The sequence below is a fragment of the Cebus imitator genome, unplaced genomic scaffold (assembly GCF_001604975.1).
Source record: "Cebus imitator isolate Cc_AM_T3 unplaced genomic scaffold, Cebus_imitator-1.0 Scaffold378, whole genome shotgun sequence".
Taxonomy (NCBI): Eukaryota; Metazoa; Chordata; class Mammalia; order Primates; family Cebidae; genus Cebus; species Cebus imitator.
In genome coordinates this window covers 684,937-710,088 of record NW_016107693.1, presented here as the reverse complement: position 1 = coordinate 710,088, position 25,152 = coordinate 684,937, and the positions used below count along the sequence as shown (strand labels likewise).

General features: G+C 38.8%; 1 protein-coding gene across 6 annotated transcripts in view; it reads left to right on the top strand.

Annotated features, from left to right (window-relative positions):
* Positions 1–25,152, top strand: part of PALLD (palladin, cytoskeletal associated protein) — a 457,931-nt gene that overhangs the window by 236,069 nt on the left and 196,710 nt on the right. For all 6 annotated transcript variants that reach the window (XM_017507554.2, XM_037731053.1, XM_017507552.2 and 3 more), the window contains 2 exons: positions 2,547–2,666; positions 4,976–5,318. In XM_017507554.2, the coding sequence (XP_017363043.1) occupies positions 2,547–2,666; positions 4,976–5,318 (463 nt within the window). The remainder of the gene's footprint in view (positions 1–2,546; positions 2,667–4,975; positions 5,319–25,152) is intronic.

Here is a 25,152-nt window from a genome sequence, read left to right as displayed (position 1 = left end):
CTTGAAAATGCAGAAGTGAATGTGGAACCAAGCCTGTCTGTATATCTGGTAGCTCTTTTCTTGCTTTATTTTTCCTTACTAGTATTCTGCCCACCGTTTGCTTCTGTGATGGTTATATTGCCTAGCAAGCACACCGTGGTTGTGAAAATAGTATAGCAAAAAAGAAATATCCTCAGCTATTGATGTGCTAGATTTTTGTATGTCTTTTAAACAGTTCTAGTTTCACCTTACACAGTGTAAACCTTCCAAAGTGAAATAAAAATTGTATCAGTTAAAAAAATACAGATTTGACCCAATAATATGGCATCAAAAACTGTATAGTTTGATGATTCTTGGATCGATTTTGAAATGATGGATACATGAACTTTTTTCTAGAATCAAATACAACAAACTCTTCGTTTGCCTTTGGAGAGTGAGATTATTAAGGGGTATTAGTATACAAAGGGAATTAGGTTATAAAGAGAAACATTTCCACTTTATACTTCATTGTTTGTTTACTTTTGTATTTATTACTTTGATTTACATGTAAAAAATTAAAATATTGAAAGCTCTCTTCAATAGACAACATTTTTTTTAACAACATAGCACTTTTAACCTATTTTTTTAAACAACATAGTCACTTTTATTGACTTAATAAAAGTCAGTACTTTTTTTGTTTCAGGGCTTAAAGCGTAATATGTTTCTAAACAAATTTGCTAATTTTCATTATTGATGGTCTGAGATGTTTGCCCCTAGAAGGATGTTAGCGAAGGAGGTTTATCTTATCAAATTGTATGAGTTAGCTACTGCAACACAGTACAGCACCCCAAAATATAGTTGCTGAAAGCAGTAACCATAATTCTGTGGGTGAACTATTTGGCTTGGCCTCAGCTGGACAGTTTTTGTGGTCTGTGCCAGGCTGTGCTGACCACAGCTGGCCTCTCCCGGTGCGGCCTCGGTCCGCTGCCAGGATGATGAGGAGTGAGTGAGTTAGTCTAGGATGGTCTCTTTGGGAAGGGCTTACATCTGCTCCATATGGTGTCTTCTTCCCACAGGCTGGCACAGCCTTGTTCACCTTGGGATTCATCAGGGTTCCAAGAGATGGAGCAAAAGCAGGCAAGGCCTCTCAAGGCTTCAGCTCCTATTTGGCCAGCAACATCCCTTTCACCACATTCTAGGTTAAAACAACTCACAAGGCCAGCCCAGATTGAAGGCATGGGGAAAGAGACTGCTGCTTGATGGAAGGAGTTACAGAGGCACATGACAAAGAGGCATGTCTGCAAAGGAAGGAATAATGGCAGCCATTATTACCAGAAAATCTACAATACACAGTCTTACACTGCCCAAAAAATATGTGAATAATCAATAGAATCACTTTGTGAGAATCTGAAATATATCACTCTTCTTAACGTTTGCCCACAAAATTGTCTTTATTTTGCTGGTACAATATAAGCAATTATTCAACTAGTAAAAGTAATCAGTACTCTAGATACAGCTTCCTTTTAATGGTAACAGCTAGCACTGGCTATGAAGCGTTTGATGTATGCCAGGCAGTGTCCTACGCATAGTATGTCATATTGCAAGAGTAGGTGGGAGCTAGGGTTTTAGAGTCTGGAGCCCAGCTTGGTTTGAATCCCTATGTTAGTATTTATTAGCTATGTGACCTTGGTAATCAATTAGCTTCCGTTTTCTATCTATAAAATGGGTGAATAATAATAAACTTATAAGACAGACATAAGATTAAATTTAATCTATGTTAAGTGCTGGTAACAATACCTAGTGTATCGTAAGGGTTATGTAGCTGTCAGCTATTGTTTTTGTTATCATTTCCCCTCCCCCTCTCACAATAACCCTGTGATGGTTAATTTTGTGTGTCATGCACAACTAATACAAACTCTGTGGGGTAGCTTCTATTCTTGTCTCCATTTTGCTGAGAACATTGAAGTTCAGGGAGACTCACCAGAGCCACAAAGGCAAGGTGTGGCAGAACCCTCATTCAAACTGTAGCAGCTGTCTCCAGTCTGGGATTTTCATGCCATACAACACTGCCATGCTGTTTAACAGTATCTTCCAGAATAACTGTCGGCAGGTCAAACATTGACAGGTTATGTTCTTTTTTCCCTGTGGTTAGCATTTCAGAGGAGCTTTATTCTCCCCCTACTTGGTTTGCAGCTGAGCAGATATAAGAGTAGCTATATGTACAGAAACAGCTCCCACATGCAATCAACTTAACTCCTACATGCAAAGTACAGGGTTACACACTTGCAGACATTCTCATTTTATTTTCACAGGTAACCCATTAGGTATATATTTCCCGATTTTATAGATGAAGACACTGAGACTGCTCTTGTCTAACATCACAAAGAATGGGTCTGCCTCCAAAGCTTTTTCTGCTAGGCAGAATTGCTAAATTAAATGTAAAGAGATTCTATTGCAAACGGTTTATAAAGTGAATCTGTAGTAATCATTACCTGATTTGTTAGTTATGGTATGGCAGAGGGTCTCATTTCTTAGAAGTGACTTCATGGTTAAACTCTGATGAATGATTCTGTTCTCTTCACTTCCAGAGGAGATTTGCACCCTAGTTATCGCTGAGACTTTCCCTGAAGATGCAGGGATCTTTACATGTTCAGCAAGAAATGATTATGGATCAGCAACCAGCACTGCCCAGCTGGTTGTCACCTCAGGTATGTGAGGAGTAAGAAAAAATGACTAGGTTCCGTTCCTCAGCACCAGTGTGGTTGGCCAAAGCAGAAGGGGATTGTCGCGTCAGCGTGGTCACTCACGCCCTGTAATCCCAGCACTTTGGGAGGCTGAGACAGGCAGATCACTTGAGGTGAGGAGTTTGAGACCAGCCTGGCTAACCCTGTCTCTACTAAAAATGCAAAAATTAGACGAATATAGTGGCGTGTGCCTGTAATCCCAGCTACATGGGAGGCTGAGGCAGGAGAATCGCTTGAATCTAGGAGGTGGAGGTGGCAGCAAGCTGAGATCGTGCCATTGCATTCCAGCCTGGGGGACAGAGTGAGACTCCGTCTAAAAAAAAAAAAAAAAAAGAAAGAAAGAAAGAAAGAGACTATCCCAGGAAGAGAGCTCAGCCTTCAGGAATGCTAGCCACTCCAGGAGTGACCCTAACAATCTATGTTTCATCATGAAACAAAGGCTCTGGGGAGGGGAGGAGAGGGAATGAGGTGGAGATGACAAACAAAAAGAGAATAATTGTGTAGCAACTGAACACAGCTCTCTAAAATCGTGCCGTCTCACTGTTGGAAACGATGGAGCTGGTTTTCTAACGTCCTCCTGCTAACCTAGAATCACATTCACGTCAGAAAGCCACCTCTGCATCGGAGGTGCAGTCACTTTCTCAGCAGTGCCAACACATGAGATCTGGAGATACTTGTACAGATAAGCCATTGTCCAGTCCACTATTGAAACCTCTGCAAAGGTAATACAAGATAAGCCTCCTGTGTAAAAGATAACACAAGATCAACTCAGAGAAGCTATTAAGGCCTTCAAAGTCAAATTTCATTGATAGTCTATATCAATGATAGTCTATAACTAATATGAAAAAGCAAGCAGTGTATTGTATTGTTGAAACCAGTTTTCAAAAATATATGGATATTTTCTAAACTCAAAAACTTACCACTAAGGAAGGCAATATGAAACAGCTTGCTTCTTTTTCTTTTATTTTTATTTGACTGTTTTCTACAGTTACTAATGAGCTTTAGCTTACTTTAATTGCCTCATCTCTGCCATTCATCTTAAAGATATTTTTAAAATATGTTTTTGACCAAGCCTGGCACATTATGTACAGAGTAGGGAATCAATCAACGGGTCATAAGTTGAATGATACAGACTTGGAGAGAACAACTGAATTGTACTTGGATTCCTTCAAAAGAGCAAGAACTTGGTGCTAGGTGGCAGCAGAGACACAACCAAAACTTATTTCGGGACCTTAGAGTAATTGTAAATGCTTGTTCATCTTGACAATTGTAATGCTTGTTCATCTTAATGAAGAAAAGAAATGGGAGGGTCACCTTCAATAGGAAAATGGTTTCTATGAATGACTACTGTAAATGTTAAAAGAAACCTAAGGGTCAGGATAGGAGTTACAGAGCAAGGAGGACCCCAGCGTTTTGATTTTGAGTTGGCTTGAAGACTATCCCATCAAATGGCCACAGCAATAGTGCAGTGCTCAAACAACATGGCCAAAACCTTGGGCTCCATAGATCTGAGTGGCAAAATTTGTGTGTAATATTTTCCATTTGTTTATGCGGTACATCCGCTGTAGGTCAAACATGATCAACAAATATTTTATTTTTGAGCTTTTTGTTTACCTCAATAAGCATTTTTAAGTGCATGCCAGGAGCTCTTCTGTGCTCTGGGCAAGGTGCAGAATCTAAAAAAGATGTGATCTCAAGATGCTTTCAGCCTTTTGAGGGGAACAAATAAAAATCTCTTTTGCACTGAGTTATAGTTGGGGCAATCATCTAATATGGAAAAAATATTTTTATGAGATTCTGAGATTTTACTTGGACTCAGAGCTTTCCCTTCCCTAGCTTTAGATGAATATCCACTGAAAACCTTTACAGCTTGAGCCAATTTCAGTAATGACAGCTAGGATTTCAGTTGAACCCATGGACCAAAATGTGAGAGAACAAACCATTATTAGTTGATACTGTTTGTGTTGTCATTTTTTTTTTTTAACCACGTTCTATCTTTAGCTCTGGTTTGAAATTTTTAATGATTCGGTAGCTGGGTTCCCCACATGTGGGCTCAGTCAGGAAATGAAACGGTAGCACTCATTCAAAGCAAGCTGGGAAGAGCGAGGCCCTCCAGCTGGCAGTGCTTCTGCATCAGGTGAGAGCTGCAGAACCAACCTCTTCTTTAACAGCTTCACGCAGCACAGGGATTCTCGGAAGACTCTAGCAGTGTGAATTGACTTGTTGAACTAGTAGCATCTTATTATGTTTTTATTCTCTTTTCCCTTCCTTAGCCAACACTGAAAACTGTAGTTATGAGTCAATGGGAGAATCCAACAACGATCACTTCCAACACTTTCCACCTCCCCCTCCAATCTTGGAGACAAGTTCCTCTGAATTGGCTTCAAAGAAACCACCTGAGATCCAGAAGGTGAACAACCCTGAGTTAGGCCTGAGCAGGGCAGCCCTTCAAATGCAATTCAATTCTGCTGAAAGGGAATCGAACGGAGTCCATCCCAGCCACGGAGTAAATGGCCTGATTAACGGCAAAGCTAACAGTCATAAATCTCTCCCAACACCAGCTGTCCTGCTTTCACCCACTAAGGAGCCACCACCTCTGCTTGCCAAACCAAAACTGTGAGTATTTCTGAATGGTTTTATAATAATTTCCATACCCCTGTTAAATTTCCTCTCTGATGAGAAAAAAACTTTTGCCTGGACTCAACTATGTGGCAAGTTGCTGCTTGTGCAGGCAAGTTGTCCTTGACTCATGTGACCTTGCTGCCAAGCAGTGTCCTTCAAAAAGATAAAAGATACCTAAAAATACAGAAGGGAAATGAAAAGTTTGGTGAAATCTCCCCTTTGCTAAAAGCTGTAACTGTTGATGGATGTGAAAATATCTGCGTGTGGTGTGGACTTCCAACATACAGCCAAGGATGTAGCCACTCCCTGCAGGCCAGGGAAAAGGGGGATCTACTTTGAGCCCTTTATTAAAAGCATTTCCAAAAGGGAGTCTAAGTACTTCACATGTATTACTTTAAATATTAACTATCAGTAAATATTAACTATCAGTCTAAGTACTTCACATGTATTACTTTAAATATTAACTATCAGTAGACAAGCAGGGAAAAACTAAAAACTGAGCTGGAGACTCGGTGCAGATTCTGGCAGGCAGTGAAAGCGGAGGTCAGCAGGCTTGTCAGCAAGAAGGGCGCCCTTCACAACACAGGCTACTTGGCTTGGAATTCCGTGGAACTGCATATTTCCATGAATACCATCTTCACAGTGGATGTCCATTATTTTCTTAGGATGATAAACCTTGCATGAGCTGTTTCCATTGGCATCACACAGTGGAGAGCTGTTATAAATGGAGCCATTACAATGTCAGAGAGAGGCAGAAATAAATTAGCTCAAATGGTTCTATCATAGCACAACATACCCTGAATTACTGCCCTGCCAGAGGTCAGTGGAAATATAAGAGTCATAGTGAATGTAAGTGTACGCTCTGAGGTCACATTTCCATGAGAATGTATGTGCCAGAACCTAGGAAAGCGCCCCCGCTTTTTTTTTTTCAACCCATATCTGATGTTTTTGATTTGGGGCAGGAAGGGACTCTTTAGGAGTATTTCTTTATCTCCCTAGCATTGAATAGCCTACTCTCTTCTCTCTGTGATCAGTTCATTTGTTAGAAATGTTAGAATTTAACAGATACTTGAAGTAGAATGACACCTTACCTTTGTACATCACTTTGTTGTTTACTAAGTGATTTCATGAACAACATTAGACTAATCAAATAACAAAAGCAGTCAAAAGAATACCTTAAGTTAACAAATAGGCAGACAATTTTATAAAACTAGACTTCTGGACAGTCTTGTGTTGCAGTTTCAAAAATCTATCTGTTGCTACCCTCTACTTAATTTTGCATTCTGTGCTGGTTCTCTTTGAAGACAGTGGGGCTACTCACTAAGTTTGTACACAATAGTGTGAAAGGTCCTGGTGAACGTTTAATATCTATGCCCCAGCTCCACTGAGAGGCCAGACAGGTAAAATGAGCTAAAAAATGGTGGCCTTAAAAGAGATTTACGCTCTTATAGCAGCAACCCGTAAAATGAATTGTCATTGCTGACTTCTTTCATTTTTGCATTTTGAATATGTATCTGCAGTGCTTTTAGTGAAACAAGGGACCTGCTTTCCAGGGAGAGAAAGGGCAAATGTGTTTAATGACTAGGACTTGACTGGGCTCTTGATTAAGTAAAGTCTATCTGCTCTAATGGCCATCATAAATTGGATGTAAATCAGAGGAGAGCAAACATGAGGAGCTGTTAAGGGACATCTACAGGCCTTCTTATCTCGGGAGTTTCAACAGCTCTGTAGCTTTCAGTGTAGATGGCAATGTAATACCCAGAGCACAGTTAAAACAACTTTGTGTTTATTAAGAGGACGATCGCTTACGCACAAGTTTAAAGAGTGACACCAAGATTTGCTTATGAGTGAGATTTTTCAATGTAAAATAAGATGCAGAAAAAATAGACTTCAGTGTTGGAGGCCCAAAATGGGTTACTCTCCCTTCACAAGGTAATTTAAGGGAAAAAGCAGAACACCTAAACGCAAAACCTAACAGCATTTTCTTGTGCTGAATTTTACCAGTTTTCTTTTTTTTAATTCTTCGTGTATTTAAACATACTCTTAGGGCATCACTTGATTTTTGTTTTTTGTATTGCATATTTACCTGCCATTTAACTAGGTAGAAAATAATATGTGATGATGTTTTTTAAATATATATTTTTAAATTTTCTTATGATTTAGAATATGTTATTGGAGTTTTTTTTTTTTTTTTTTAAATCATTTATTTTTTATATATATATTTTTTTTTTTTTTTTTGCTTTTTTTTTAAAAATTCAAAATCAATGCATGCTTGATGTGACAATTCAAACAATACAGAGGCTATTAAAGTTAATACTCTGTGCTTCCCTTCTTCTAACCCAGCCCTCTGAAAGGTGTGATATGGTATGGGATACTATCAGAGCCTTTTCTGAAACAGTTTCGTTCAGGGTTTTCAAAGTTGTATTATTGATAGAGAAATGCTGTTGAATGATATCTACAAATAATTTACAACAGTACCTGAGTTATTGATTGTGAATGACTGTAGGTAACTACTAAGCAAAATCCTTACACATCCATTTTTTTCTTTTCATACATTGCGGGAAAAGATGAGATTTTATTTGCCTCTGATGGTCAGCAGTGAGAAACTGTGGTTTGCTCCAATATTCTTTTCCTTAGCCTATGATTTGATTTTCTTTCCCAAAAGGAAAGGCTTAGATTTGGCAGCATTATGGCATTTGTGCATCTTCATCATTTTAAACAAACTAATAGGGAACAAGTAGGAGGACATAAATCATAGGAACTAAAATATTTACTCTCACAATGAATGAATCTGAAAATGATGTTTGGTTTGTCAGGTGTCAGGGGGGAAAAGATCGTTTTCAAAAAAAAAAAAATCTCTTCATTTTTTTCTTTCTTGAATAGCTCTAGTACTGATTGTGGGAAAAGGAAAAAATAAGTGAAACAAAAACCTAGAAATGTCATGGACTCTTTTCTCTAACTAGGCCCAGCCCCCATCCTATATTATCCAACAGAAGTTCTCCCCAATAGATCGTCAGCCATCTCAGACCTCCAGCTGAGTCCGTGGCACCTCTCAGAAAGTGGGATTTCCTGGCTTAGTATGGTGGAGGCATCCACTTCAGCACCTACATCACCCAATGTCTTTGTTTCCAACACTCTCTCTCAAGTATAAGCGGAAGATAATTAAATGTAGGCCATTTGGTGAGTGCCAGATGTCCTGCACGCTGGATTTGTACAAGCCTTACCACCCGCTGTGGGACTGCGAAGTGTAAACGCTGCACAAGAAAAAATTAATAGAGTTATTTCTGCAACTCAGTGGCTGACGCTCATAATCTTCGATCACAGTACAAAAGAAGCAACACAATGCTTAAGTCATAGTATTTACAGGAGAAAAAAAAGGAGAGAATGAGTGTAAACCTAACTTACCCACTGTCATATTCTTTTCCTTGGTTCCTTGCTGCCCTCTCTCTACAAATGATGCCTTGAAGATTCAAAATAAAGGTAGGGCTCGCTGCGAAAAATCTCTGCTTCTCTTTATTTCTACCAAATAACAGTCCTTGAAAAGCATGGACATGCCTGGAATCCCTAGGAATAAGCTCTAGAGGGATACCTGTGGATGCCAACATTTGGTAGGCGATTTGCCAAGTATGTAGAAAAGCATGGTCATGTCACCTCCTGCAGCAGACCAAACAATATATAAATAACAGTAGGCTATTTTCAAACCTCCTTTATTACTTCCTTTTTTATCTCCTTCCTTTGTCTTGTGGGAGAAAGGAGGGACTTGAAACATGCAGAAGGGCAAAATGGCAAATCCAAAGGGAGATGACTGAAGGGTGATGTCACTCCTGCCCCAGGACAGATCAGAGGATAAAATTATCCTTATTTGTTACTGTAGAGCCAAAATTATATGCATTGCTGTAAAAGCCTGTGTACTTTTGCCTGGGAGAATAATAATGAAATGACGTTTAGGTGTTTATATGTTAAATCAATAGCTCTCCTTGCTCCTATTCTTACTACTTTCTCTTACCCCAGTCTCTAAAGAAACAGTATTATGATTTTCTGTCTCAAGAGAGTAAAACAATTTCAGGCTGATCAACCTTTTCAAAATTACTGCATATTACACCCTTTGCTTTTTTCTTTCTCCTTTCTCTCATTTCCACCCTTAGATAGCCTATGGTTCTGCAAATCCTGTCTCGAGAGAAAGGCATATCCTAGAAACTCATTCATATTAAGGTGTTAGGGATTTGTATCATCACCTCAGTTCAGTTCTAGGCTAACAAAGTAAAGTACATCTGAATAAGCAATAATAAGCACTGCAGAAAATCAAGAAACTATCATTTCATGAAATGGTGTGTTTGAGAGACAGAGGAGAAGAAATTAGCAGCCTTTATCATTCTCTTATTAGTGACTTCACTGTGTCATGTTTTCTATATTTGGAGGTTCCTTATGGGTTTCCTCCACACTCCTAGACACAAATTGAAGTACAAGTTGTTCCCTTGCCTGGAATGTTCTGCTCCCTGGAATGTTCTGCCTCTAATGTCTGGCTCTTACTTGCCTTTCAAATCTCAGCTTAATGTCACCACTTCCCTGACCACCCAGTCTAAAGCAGCCACCAGCCATGTTGCAGTAACTCATCCTCATTAATTACCACAGAGCACATAATTATTTCCGACGGTTACTTGCTTTTTGGTTTTTTAATTGCTCCCTGCCTTAGCTTTCTGAGAATGGGAACCCTGTCTTATTTCATTCTTCTTTCACTAGTACCTAGCACAGGCCTGACAAACAGTAGATGCTGAACGATATTGTTTGAATGAATGAAGCAAAAGCAGAACAAAAGAAAAATCTCCCACCTTTAGAGCAACCCCCATTTGATCTGCCACCTAACATTCTTTTTTTTTTGAGACAGAGTTTCCCTGTCACCCAGGCTGGAGTGCAGTGGCATGATCTCGGCTCACTGCAACCTTCGGCTCCTGGGTTCAAGTGATTCTCCTACCTCAGCCTCCTGACTAGCTAAAATTACAGGTGTACGCCACTGTGCCTGGCTAATTTTGCTATTTTTAGTAGAGACAGAGTTTTACCATATTGGCCAGGCTGGTCTTGAACTCCTGACCCCAGGTGATGCACCCACCTCGGCCTCCCAAAGTGCTGGGATTAGAGGTGTGAGCCACTGTGTTGGCTGATCTGCCTTTCACCTAAATATACCACAGAACTTCTATTTTCAAACCCCACAAACTCCAGAGTTTTCCTACATTACAGTACTTTTCCAACTGATATCATTTATCTTGTAAACTGAATGGGTATGAATTAAATAGGAATCTCATGGGACAGAATTATATTAGAAAATGTTGTCCAAGTTACTTAATTTGGGAATCCTTTCAAATCCTCATCTCTTCTGTGTTCTCATTTGATTAGCATCTTCATTTAAAACATTATGAAAAATGAGACATTTGGAAGGACCAGGAGGACGTTTTCACTCTCTAGTACATACTTGCCATATCAGTTAGCCACAAGTGCGATCAAACTGCTGTTTCAAGGTGTGTGTACTTGACATGTTAACACCCTATCAGATGCCAGAAGTGTGATGAAGGGCCAGGAGCTGCCGTGCTACTCCCTTCCTGTCCTGTTTATGTCGGACTGCAGCTGCAACTCCAGCGTGTGGCTTTGGCAACGGAACTTACAAAGCTGAACGTTATCCTGTCTTTAACCTCTCCTAGTCAGATCTCGCTACATTACTGTTTGACATTAGAATACAAATGGTTTTCTAGGTTCTATTCTAGTATACACCTTACCTGGTTGATGGAAAAGCAAAACAAAATTAAAAAGGCAAAGCGAAGGTAAGCAAAAACAAGTTGGGGCAAAATAAGTAACAAAGGGTCAAAGAAATGTAATCACTAAATTTACATAAATGTATTTTAAAATCTAGCACACTTTTTTTTTCCTTAACCAATATTTCTAATTTTTTACATGTCTGCGATCTGTGGACTTAAATCATCCGTAATCTCCATGGAATTTCATTTATGTTCAGTTAGCTAGCCATTATTCTAATTTCTTTTCTATTTAAATTGTAACTTTTTTGTCTAGGTAATACAGTCACAATTAAAAGTATAAAGAAATATAGGCAGTGAAGTCTGCCTCTCAGACTCAGTAACCAGTTGTCACTGTCCTGTGTATGCTACCAGAGATTGTTTACATCGCTATCAAGCAAATGTATACATATATGTGTATTTTTTCTCTTATTTTTAGACAAGTGCCTACATACCACATATACTGTTCTGCACCTCGCCTTTTCTATTTAGCAGTAGATTTTAGAGATGTTTCATGTCAATAATTAAAAAGTCTGATTTTTAAGTGTTTGTGTATATTTGTTGTATAAATGATCGATAATTCCTTTCTCTATTGTTGCCAATCTAATTTTTCTCTTTTTTTTTTTTTTTTTTTGCTATGGAGTCTTGGTCTGTTGCCGAGGCTGCAGTGCAATGGCACAATCTTAGCTCACTGTAGCCTCCGCCTCCTGGGTTCAAGTGATTCTCCTGCCTCAGCCTTCTGAGTAGCTGGGACTATAGGCATGCACCACCACCCTGGCTAATTTTTGTATTTTTAATATAGACAGGATTTCACCATGTTGGTCAGGCTGGTCTCGAACTCCTGACCTCATGATCTGCCTGCCTCAGCCTCCCAAAGTACTGGGATGACAGGCATAAACCACTGCCCCGGCTGCCATTCTAATTTTTAATGCTCTAAGTCATTATCAAAAGTATTCTTTTTTTAAGTAATTATCAAAAGTATTCTTTTTTTAAGTAATTATCAAAAGTATTCTTTTTTTTTTTTTTTTTGAGACACGGTCTCACTCTGTCACCCAGGCTGGAGTGCAAAGGTGTGATCTCAACTCACTGCAGCCACCGCCTACCTGGTTCAAGCAATTCTCCTGTCTCAGCCTCCCAAGTAGCTGGGATTACAGGCACCCACCATGATGCCCGGCTAATTTTTGTGTTTTTGTAGAGACAGAGTTTCACCATGTTGGCCAGGCTGGTCTTGAACTCCTGATCTCAGATGATCTGCCTGCCTCGGCTTCCCAAAGTGCTAGAATTGCAGGTGTGAGCCACTGCTCCCAGCCAAAAGTATTCTTTAAAAAAGGTTTTCTTACTTGTATTTTAGGTCCAGGGATACATGTGCTCATTTGTTATATAGATAGACTGCCTGTCACGGGGGCTTGGTATACAGATAAGTTTGTCACCCAGGTAATAAGCATAGTACCCAATAGATAGTTTTTCTGATCTTCCCACTCTCTACCCTCAAGCAGGCCTCAGTGTCTGTTTTCCTCCTAGTTTCCATATGTTCTCGTTGTTAAGTTCCCACTTCTAAGTAAGAATATGTGGTATTTGTTTTTCTGTTCCTGTGTTAGTTTGCTTAGGATAACGACCTCCAGCTGTATCCATGTTGCTGCGAAGGACGTGATCTTGTTCCTTTTCATGGGTGCATAGTATTCTGTGGTGTACACGTACCACATTTCCTTTATCCAGTCTACCATTGATTGGCATTAGACTGATTCCATGCCTTTGCTATTCTGAGTAGTAGAACACTGTTCATCTCCTCGATGTTAGTTGAACATCTGCAAAATGTTGGGTAATGTGGGGTGCTGAAAACACAAAGATGAAAGAGGCAAGAGCAGTACCTTTGAATAATCTGTAATCTGGTTATCTCTACGATGATTTTGGCAAGAACGTACACATGCACACACATATACACAAAATTCACATCTTTCAGCATCATACAAACTTGGTAGAAGAATGGCCAATCCCTGAATTAGATTCAGTCCAATCCAAATGCCCTCTTTTCCTACTTTACTGTTTGGAAGATACATCATTCCGTTTTTGATTCTGAAGATTTAGTATGCACCAGCTTCCATTTCTGGTTAATTGATTCTCAGTATCCACAAAAACCAATTTAGTAATGGTGAAAGTATAAAGTATGCACCAGAGGGATCTTCAAAATATTAGGGAAGATAGAGCAGAAAGCAATTGTTTTTTTCAGTTTGTTGTTATAAAATTATACACACGCGCCAAGTCACTAAACGCATTGGAGGGTGATAAGGAACCTAGGAGCAGTCGTGGTTCTAATTCTGCAGTATGTGGCCATGCATATATGCACTCTTCATAAACACAATGTGATGATGGCTTTGCATTTGCATTTCTCTTCCTCCTTTCTCTCACTCCCACCCTTAGATAGCTGATTGTTCCATAAGTCTTGCCTAAGGAGAAAGGCATCTCCTATAAACTCATTCACACTAAGGTATTTGCATTAGCAGTGTTGGTCTTGCGTCACTTTGCACACAACCCCTCCCTGAAAATGACAAGTCCAATCAAGGAGCTTCCTGAAGTATAAAACTTTTTTAACTAAGAAATAACATTCTGGTGCATTCGTCCTCATGATTTTTTAATGTAAATACTGGCTCTGACACAGCGCCACATTCTTAGTTATTAGACTAATTGTGCTTTGCTGTGCTAGTCTCTAGGTGAATGTAATGTTTAATTTTATTTCCAGAAGAAAGCTGAGTTCCATTGTTGTGATTAGGAGTCTTACTTGCTGTCTAAAATATAATTGGAAATACTTGCAGATACCCTATCTGTGTTTGAAGTGATACTCAGTCATCCATAAGAAATACCATGTGTCCATTTCAAATATTAAGTGTTTTACATGAAGGAATAACAATATTTCTTCAGCATAGCTATTTCATCATACCTAAGTGTATATGAGAGCTCTTTTGGTAATTACAAAGTAAGGTGAAAATAGTCGTCCCTACTGGATAGAGACCTTTTATTTTTAAAGGGGGAGTGGCTAAGCTCAGAGATAAGATGGAGCCACATATGAACAATATGCTCATAAAGCTACAAATCTGATGGAAAATATTAACAGTATAGTGGTAAGTGACAAATAGACACAAAATGGCATATGTAACTTAATGTCAATTTTATGAAAAAATAAAAAATGATACACTTTAACCAACTAAAATATATATTAGAAGAAAACACACCAACATGTAACTGTTGGTTCTTGAGTGCTGAAAATTTGGGCAGATCTTCTCATTAGCTGTTCTTGATTTTCCAACTTTTCAACAATAATGCTTACTTTTATAATGACAAAGTATTATTTTAAAATAAATAGGTGCTCTTGATCCTTTCTCTTCCATCCTCCTTCTTCCATTAAACTTCAGTTCATTTTACTCTTCCTCATGGATGCTTCTTGTGTAATAATAGTTGCTTGCTAAGTAAGCTTAATTTTGAGCACATTTGGAAATGGAATGCTCTGGCACTGAATGTTCTCACCTCCCCTGTTGGAGCTCCTTCTAGAAACCAGTGACCTTCAGGATTCCATCTGGATTTTTAGAAATCTTCCTAGGAAGCCTTCCGCAGAAAATGTCCTACATTCCAAAATAACTTTTCTCCTCTACAAACACTGTCTTCCAGCAACACCTGCCTCCACCAAACAAAACTCTTATCCCTTTAATTGTACATCTCAGGTGTTTAAATGAATATCATATGAATAAGCTATTTATGTATAGATGGATGTATATGTTTTCAAGACAGGGTCTCACTCTGCCACCCAGGCTGGAGTGCAGTGGTCTGATCACAGCTCATTGAAACCTTGACCTCCCTGGGCTCAGGTGATCCTCCTGCCTCAGCCTCTGAAGTAGCTGGGACTACACCAGTGCAACACCACACCCGGCTAATTTTTAAGTTTTCTGTAGAGATGGAGTTTTGCCATTGTTGCCCAGCCTGGTTTCAATCAATCTGCCTGCCTTGGCCTGCCAAAGTGTTGGGATTACAGACGTGAGCCACCACACCTGGCCAATTTTAAAGCTAAAAGTTAACCAAATACTTTAAAGACCAACATTTACAGTATAATCCATGCAAGGCCTTCCACAGAAAGTAGGATGAAAACTTTACCCTCAGAGACAATGGTGAAGGAGAAAAGATGTGACGAAGCCAATTCAAATAATAATGTCAGGAAAGTATGTGAAAATGTCTGCTGAAAGAGGAAGGACAGTTGTGGTAACTGTGGATAATATTATGAAGCATGAAAAAGGTGGAGGAGAGCCTTGAGAGACAAAGACTACAAAGAAAGGAATGTGTATATTTCCTAGCAATCATGAGAACCCATTTGAGTTCCAAGAGCGTAAACCCACATTCAATTCAGTGAGCATAGTTTCATGACTTTATTTCAGCAATAATGAGCACTGTGAAGGTAAAAACTGGACATCTGTCATCGGCAGTACTAGCACAGTGGGGATGTGTGGTATTTAATTAGATGATCCTTGAGAAATATCACTGAGATTATCAGCCAATCAGTATGTAGGCTCAGAAAAGGAAGCAGATTCAACCAGATTAAGGCTTGAGGAGAAAAGAGAAAGGAATCAAGAAAGTTAAAGTTACAACAACAATGAAAATGGGGAGTGTCAGATGAGAAAATATGGAGAGGGAGCAGTAGTTGTGATCAAAGAGATAATTCTGAAAGTTCAAAATATTAAACCCTTTCCAAGTGAGAAAAGAATGCAAGCTGTATCTGTTTGAGTGGGTAGTTTAAGTGGAAGTTGAGGTTGCAAGAGCAGAGGAAGTGGTGAGGGAACCATGAAGCCAGGATGTTAGAAGGAACATTAACATGAGTGGTAGCCAAAGGTGATGGCAGAAAACCAAATGCTAAATAGTCAAGTCATTGAGAAAAGTGAGGAAATGACCAAGGTTGTTGGTGACAAGCAGGGAATAGAGAATGACTGTAGGTGGAGTGCCCAGACTTCAAAAGAGGAGCAGATATTTCGTAATGATGGCAAAACTCTTCTGAGAGTTGTCTTGGGAAACAAAGACCCTACAGAATGCTCCTTGCTCAGAATGATACTGAGGAGGTTGGAGACAACATCAGGGAAAGCCAGATTTTAGTTAAGACAAAGCATTTCTAAGGAAAAGGTTTGAGGAAGCAGAGAGTTTGGTGACAAACGGTCAGGGAATCCCATAGGCAATAGAAGGGATCTAGGAAGGGGACTTCAAGGGAGAATTGCAGAAGGAAGATGAGAAGGAAGAAAGCTACAGTGCAGAGCTTTCCACTGTAAACCTCTAGATGTTAGGGCAGATAGAGAAATTCTGTGTTGGCATTTGCACTGTGTTGTGCTAGAGTGCACTACTCTATGCCGTCTGATGCTGGGTACAAAACCATCGTCCTGAGGATCGCTTGCTGCTATTTCATGAAGAGTAACTAAGATTACTTGTAGTTGGAAGCCAGTAGAGCCATTTCCAATATAATTCCTACTTGTTTTTTAGCATCCTATTTATGTCAGTTACAGGGCAGCACCTTGATCCGTTTTGTGGTTACTGACCTCTAAGTACAACCTTGAGTTGGGTTTTTATTGAACAAGCCCATTTCCTAATTGCGGTATTTTTAAATGATTGTTCTCAACTAATGACTTTCTAATTCACATTTATTTAATTTCATTTTATGTCTACAACTTTCACTACTAGAGAATTTATTTTTGTCTACTATAGGCAGAAATACATTAGGTTGCCAATTATTTACCATTTATTTATTTTTTCTGCGAATGTGTGAGTTTTTCATTCACACTAATACATCACCTAATAGTAAGAACATTAGTAACAGGGAGGTTTATTTTAACTGGTTTCTATGACAAGTGTAAAACCAGACAGTTCATTTTCTCAACAAATCCAAGAGTGACTGTTTCCTTACTTGACTAAAGTGATGACTGCACAAACCGCATGGATGACGGTGGAGTCAACATGGTTTTTAAAAAACCTTTTCCAGTTTTCCCAACACCATTTATTAAACAAGGAATCCTTTCCCCATTGCTTGTGTTTGTCAGCTTTGTCAAAGATCAGGTGGTTGTAGGTGTGTGGCATTACTTCTGAGGCCTCTGTTCTGTTCCATTGGTCCATATCTCTTGTTTTGGTACCAGTACCATGCTGTTTTGATTACTGTAGCCTTGTAATATAGTTTGAAATCAGGTAGCATGATACCTCCAGCTTTGTCCTTTTTGCTTAGGATTGTCTTGACTATGTAGGCTCATTTTTGGTTCCATATGAAGTTTAAGGTAGTTTTTTCCAGTTCTGTGAAGATCAGTGGTAGCTTGATGGGGATAGCATTGAATCTATCAATTACTTTGGTCAGTATGGCCATTTTCACGATATTGATTCTTCCTAACCATAAGCATGGAATGTTTTTCCATCTTTTTGTGTCCTCTCTTATTTCCCTAAGCAGTGGTTTGTAGTTCTTGAAAAGGTCCTTCATTAGCAGGATTATAAATCATTCTGTTATAAAGACGCGTGCACACATATGTTCATTGTGACACTGTTTACAATAGCAAAGACCTGGAACCAACCCAACTGCCCATCAATGATAGACTGGAAGACTGGATAAAGAAAATGTGGCACATATACACCATGGAATACTATGCAGCCATAAAAAAGGATGAGTTCATGTCCTTTGCAGGGACATGGATGAATCTGGAAACCATCATTCTCAGCAAACTGACACAAGAACAGAAAACCAAATACAGCATGTTCTCATTCTTAAGTGGGTGTTGAACAATGAGAACACATGGACACAGGGAGAAGAACATCACACACTAGGGTTTGTTGGGGGGGGTAGGGGACTAGGGAAGGGATAGCGAGGGTGGGGAGATTGGGGAGGGATAACATTAGGAGAAATACATAGTGTAGGTGACGGGGGGATGGAGGCAGCAAACCACCATTTAAAAAGAAAGAAAACCCTCATGCCTATAATCCCAGCACTTTGGGAGGCCGAGGCAGGCAGATCAAAAGGTCAAGAGATCGAGACCATGGTGAAACCCTGTTTCTACTTAAAGAATACAAAAATTAGCTGGGCATGGTGGCATGCCCCTGTGGTCCCAGCTACTCAGGAGGCTGAGACGGGAGAATTGCTTGAACCCGGGAGGCGGAGGTTGCAGTGAGCCAAGGTCGCGCCACTGCACTCCAGCCTGGCGCCTGGAGACACAACAAGACTCTGTCTAAAAAAAAAAAAAAAAAAAAAGAAAAGAAAAAGAAAACCTTTTCCATATGTGGCAAGGAATTAGATAGTATGTCATTTGATTTTAAGAATGATGCACATACAAACTGATCCAGTCAAATGTGTAGATTTTTCTAAAATAAGTTGACTGGATAAATCACATGTCAATTTAAACACACATCTTTGTTTCATTATGCAAAGAGAAGCCATAATTACAATCAGAACTTCAGACTTTGCTATAGAGTTCTCCAGTTCCATGCCTTCTAACTTCTAGATACGAAGATTCCCTGGTAGGATGATACCAGCTCCTCTTGCCCAAGGCTGTTGTGAGGATCACACTCACTGCAAGGGTTTTTTATGATGCTCAAAAGAAATGCCTCCATAAATATGTACATTAACTTAATTTCTATATCTGCCTTCCTACTGTATTTTCCTAGAGCTCACTGCTCTACACCATTCTGAAGCCCTGGGAATATCTGCTCTGCTCAGTGCTCTGCTCCATTTCACAATGTTCTCCTGGTCTGTTTTGTTATTTAAATGTACTGCTATCCACAGTAGGTAGCATTTGAGGGACTCCAGCTTGATGTGAAGCTAGTAAAACAATTGGATGACTAACAGTTGAATGACTCTCCAAGTATTTTCACTTCACTTTGTATGTCAAGAACGGAAAAGAGTAGGTGTAGCCACTGACTATTCTTTTTGCTCAGAGAAGTTTATAAATAGGTCAAAAATGGGTAATTATATGTCTCAGCTACAATTTCAAACTTCTGCTTTCCTAGCAATTACCATTAAATGGAAAGTTGTAGAAGATTTCTGGAAAGACCACAAATATTTTCTTTTCCTTGTTTCTCTCTGTGTTAAAACAATTCATATACCATCCTGTTTCAGGGATGTATCACTAAGCTCAATAATGTTTGAAATAAAAAACTCCAAAAGCCATAAAAGGTGCATTCGGTACAATGCAGTGAAAAATAACAATATATTTTGTTCTCTTTAATTTCTCAAATAGAGTTTGTAGCTTAGTCTTCCAAATAGTGCTAGTTACATGGGCAAATTCTTGTTCCAGGTGACTGTCTTTATGTGCCTTCCTTGCCTTCATAGCCACTGCTTTCTTCAAAGGGTGTCCTCTAACTCAAATGTGACATATTTAGTGTATTTTTATTTTATCACAAACAATTTTACACAGATAGGAGAAGATTACTGATGATAAAGCATTCTACAACAGCAGCAAGAGTTTCACTTCATGTTTGCTGTAATTATTCTATCCCTGAAAAGCAGAAATATATGTGGTTATTGTCATAATTAAGACTTCATGATACTGTATTGCTTTCTTACTGGAGAGAAATATTAATTTTTTATTTCTACCAAAAATTGTCAGAAGTTTCTAGAAGGAATTAGATGAGTCCTCAAGTTCCTGTAACTTGAAAAGTTGATTTACGCTGAGGACCCCATTTTCATCAAGGTATCAACTAGAGAGAAACTTGCATTTTTCTTATTTTGCATTGTAATAATACATCTTGCTTTTTTTTATGAAGTGTTCACTTTATTACTCCAGGATCATTCATGCTCTCTTCTTTTTATTTATTTATTTATTATTTTATTTATTTATTTATTTAGAAAGAGAAAGAATAATAAAAAAAAAAAAAAAAGAATGAAGGAGAGGAAGAAAGAGGAAGAGGGAGAGAGAATGGGGGTGTTGCTTTATTGCCTGGGCTAGAATGCAGTCTAAAAATGGGTATTCCTATAACTGCTTAATAATGAAAACACGAAAAAAATAACAAACAAGCAGCCAACCAATATTTCATTTAATCCTGTAAGTAGGTATGATATGGTACTGATAAGAGTGTATATTTTGTGTATTTAAAATGTAGAGTTCTATAAATGTTAATTAAGTTTACTTGTTCCGGGTCTGAGTTCAAGTCCTGGATGTTGTTAATTTTCTGTCTCATTGATCTGTCTAATATTGATGTTGAAGTCTTCCACTATTATTGGGAAACTTAATGATAATATATGTGAGTTTAATACTGCCATTTAATGTTAGCTGGCTGTTTTGCCCATTAGTTGATGTAAATTCTTCTTTATGTTGATGCTCTTTACTTTTTGGTATTTTTTAGAAAGGCTGATACTGGTTATTCCTTTCTATGTGTAGTTGTTCCTTTCTAAGTTTCTTTCAGAAGTTTTTGTAAAGCAGGCCTGGTGATGATGAAATCTCTGAGTGCTTGGTTGTTCACAAAAAATTTTATTTTTCCTTCGCTTATGAAGCTTAGTTTGGCTGGATGTGAAATTCTGGGTTGAAAGTTCTTTTCTTTAAGGATGTTGAATATTGGCCCCCACTCTCTTCTGGCTTGTAGAGTTTCTGCCGAGAGATCTGCTGTGAGTCTGATAGGCTTCCCTTTGTGGGTAACCTGACCTTTCTCTCTGGCTGCCCTTAATATTTTCTCCTTCATTTCAACCCTGGTGAATCTGATGATTATGTGCCTTGAGGTTGGTCTTCTTGAAGAATATCTTTGTAGTGTTCTCTGTATTACCTGGACTCGAATATTGGCCTGCCTTGCTAGGTTGGGAAAGTTTTCCTGGATAATATCCTGAAGAGTATTTTCCAGCTTGGATTCCTTCTCTTCGTCACATTCAGGCACACCTATCAAACGTAGATTAGGTCTTTTCACATAGTCCCATATTTCTTGGAGACTTTGCTCGTTCCTTATCCTTTTTTCTCTAATCTTGTCTTCTTGTTTTATTTCATTAAGTTGGCATTTGACCTCTGATATCCTTTCTTCTGCTTGATCAAGTCGGCTGTTAAAACTTGTGCATACTTCGCGAAGTTCTCGTGTTGTGTTTTTCAGCTCCATTAATTCACTTATTTATTTCCTCTCTAAATTGTGTATTCTTGTTAACATTTCGTTAAACCTTTTTTCAGAGTTCTTAGTTTCTTTGCATTGGGTTAGAACAAGTTCTTTTAACTCACATAAATTTCTTATTATCCACCTTTTGAAGCCTGCTTCTGTTAATGGAACACACTCATTCTCCCTCAGGCCTTGTTCCTGATGAGGAACTGTGATCCCCTGTAGAGGGAGAGGTGTTCTGATTTTGGATATTCTCAGCCTTTTTAGGCTGTTTTCTTCCCTTCGTTGTAGATTTATCCATCTGTGGTCTTTATAATTACCGTCTTTATAATTGGGTTTCTGAGTGGACGTCCAACTTGTTGATTCCCAGCGCCGGAATCTTAGCAACCCACTCCGCCGGCCAAAACAGCAGCATTAAGATTGATGGTGCTTCTCTGACTCTGCACCAAGAACCACCGCACCGAGGCAAAACCACCTTGCCGGCCACAAGAGACGCGCTGGCGACCCGTGGGGCTCCTTGGTTGGGAATCTCCTGGTGTATGAGCAACAAAAATTCGTCTGAAAGTGTGGCGTCCTCTCATTCTCTGCGCTTTCACTGGGAGCCACAATCCCAAGCTGCTAGTGATCAGGCATCTTGGATCATGCTCTCTTCTTTAAGGTGTGATACACCTTGTGCTCAGCAGACATTTTTAATTTTTTTCTTCCTTGAGACAGGGTCTCACTCTGTTGCCCATGCCTAGCTAACTTTTTTTTTCTTTCTTGTAGAGACAGGGTCTTGCTTTGTTGCCCAGGCTGGTTTCAAACTCCTGGCCTCATGTGATCCTCTTGCCTTAGCCTTCCAAAGTGTTGAGATTATAGGCATGAGCCACCACACCCAGCCCAGGGTTCAGTAGACACTTTGAGAGGTCACAAAGAGTCTATCCTTCAGGCTGATGAGATGCTGTCCTATTTTTTTAAGAAAATTCAACTTTTATTTTAGATCTAGAGGATACATGTGCGGGTTTGTTACATGGATATACCCAGGAAGTGAACGTAGTACCCAGTAGGTAGTTTTGCAACCCATAGCCTTCCCCCTTCCTTCCTCCTCCAGGAGTCTGCAGTGTGTGCCATTTCCATGTTTATGTCCATGTGTACTCAATGTTTAGCTCTTGAGAACATGCAGTATTTGGTTTTCTGTCCCTGTATTAGTTTCCTTAGGATTATGGCCTCCAGCTCCATCCATATTGCTGCAAAGTACATGATTTCATTCTTTTATATGGCTGCACAATATTACATGATGTATGTGTACAACATTGTCTTTATCTAGTTGACTGCTGATGGGCTCCTAGGTTGATTTTATATCTGTGCCACCATGAATAGTGCTACAATTAACACAATGCGCGTGTCTTCTTTGTATAATGATCTCTTTTCCTTTGGGTATATACCGAGTAGTGGGATTGCTGGGTTGCATGGTAGCTCTGTTTTAAGTTCTTTGAGAAATTTCCAAACTGCTTTTCTCAGGGGCTGAACTAATTTACATTCCCACCAACAGTATATAAGCATTCTCTTTTTTCCACAGCCTGGCCAGCATCTGCTATTTTTTGACTTTTGAATAGTGCTGGTGTCAGATGGTATCTCATCATGGTTTTGATTTTCATTTCTCTGATGATTAGTGATGATGAGCATTTTTTCATAGGTTTGTTGCCTGCTTGTCTGTTTTCTTAAAGAAGTGTCTGTTCATGTCCTTTGCCCATTTTTTTAATGGGATTGTTTTTTATTTGGTAATTTAAGTTCCTGATAGGCTCTGCACATGAGAACTTTGTTTGGTACATAGTTTGCTAATATTTTCTCCCATTCTGTAGGTTGTCTGTTTACATTGTTGATAGTTTATTTTGCTGTGCAGAAGTTCTTTAGTTTAATTCAATCCCACTTGTCAATTTTTGTTTTTGTTGCAGTTGCTTTTGGGGACTTCACCAAAAATTATTTGCCAATGCTGATGTCAAGAAGGTTACTTCCTAGGATTGTTATAGTTTGAAGTCTTACATTTAAATCTTTAATCTATCTTGAATTAATTTTTGTTTATGGTAAAAGGTAAGGGTCTAGTTTTATTCTTTTGCATATGGCTAGCCAGCTATCCCAGCACCATTTATTAAATAGGGAGTCCTCTCCCCATTGCTTGTTTTTGTCAGCCTTGTCAAAGATCAGATGGTTGTGTGCAGCTTTATTTCTGAGGTTTCTATTTTGTTTCATTGGTTTAGGTGTTTGTGTCTGTACCAGTATCATGCTGTTTTGGTTACCGTAGCCTAATAGTATAGCTTGAAGTTGACTAATGTGATACCTCCAACTTTGTTTTTTGTTTGTTTGTTTAGGATTGCTTTGACTATTTGGGTTCTTTTTTGGTTCTGTATTAATTTTAGAATAGTTTTTTCCCTAATGCTGTGAAGAATGACAGTAGTAGTTTGATGGGAATAGCATTGAATTTATAAATTGCTTTGGGCAGTATGAGTATTTTAACAATATTGATCCTTCCAATCCATTAGCATTGATGTTTTTTCATTTATTTGTGTTGTCTCTGATTTCTTTCAGCAGTGTTTTATAGTTCTTGTAGACATCTTTCACCTCCTTGGTTAGTTGCAATCCTAGGTATTTTATTTTCTTTGTGGATATTGTAAATTGGATTGTGTTCTTCATTTGACTTTTAGTGTGGACATTACTAGTGTATAGATTTTTGTATACAGCTAGTGCTCGACTTACGACTACGGTCGGGACCGCGGGCTGGTCATAACACGATTTGGTCGTAAGTTGAGTAGGCTATATGTACAGTTGAAATGGTACACACGCAGATGGTAGTGCTGCCGGAAGCTGGTCCGCACTGTCGTACACCCAGCTGGGCAATGTTTGCGCTACCAGACATGGAGCAGTCGTGGCTAGTGATTGTGGTCATAAAGTCGAATGGTCGTAAGTTGCAGAGGTGGTAAGTCGATCAATACCTGTATTGATTTTGTATCCTGAAACCTTCCTAAAATTGTTTATCAATTCTAGTAGCCTTTTGGTGGGGTCTTTAGGAGATTCCTAGGTATAGAATCATATAATTAGTGAAAAGAGATTGTTTGAATTCTTTTTTTCCTATTGGATGCCTTTTATTTATTTATTTTTTAATAAATAAAATTTTCTTATTTTTCCATAAGTTATTGGGGTACAGGTGGTATCTGATTACATGAGTAAGCACTTTTCATTTTATTGTCTCATTTACCAGAAGCACATTCTCCAGTAGCTTCCAAAGATAGTGTACAGACCACATTAAGTTTCTAGAGCCTGCTTGTCTGAAAAATGTCTTTATTCTAGCCTCACACTAAATTGACCATCTAGCTATGTTTAAGAGTATGGGATTTTTTCCTAAGAACGTTGAAGGAATTGCTTCAGATTCTAGTTTCTAGAGTTATTATAGCAAAATTCAGTGCCAGTCTGGTTTCTGATCCTGTATATGACTGATTTTATTTCATTCTGAAAATATCTCTTCACCCCTGGTGCTTTGAAATTTTGTGATGATATGTAATATTTTTCAGAAATTGTAGAAAATAGTTAGTGGGCCCTTTCAATATGAAAACACTCATGTATATACATTCTGAAAATTTTCTTATCTTATTTTTAAATTTCTTCTCCATTTTCCATGTTCTCTCTTTCAGAAACTTGTATTATAATGCTAATAACTTCCAATCCTTCTGCTGAATCCGTGATTTCTGCTATTGTATTTTTAATTCCCAAGAGTTCTTTCTCACTCTCTAAATTCTTTCATGGCGTCCTGTGCTATCTCGTGAATGCAATAATGTCCCTTGTCTCATATTAATATTAATCATTGGATTTGGGAGGACGGGAGCCTATTGTTACTGTCATTTTGTTTTGGTTTTCCCCTGTTCCCGGCATTGTATCTATTTTTTAAAATCACTTTTTTTTCTGTGTGTATATTTGGACTAAATTTCATGTTCAAGGCTTTCCGTAAA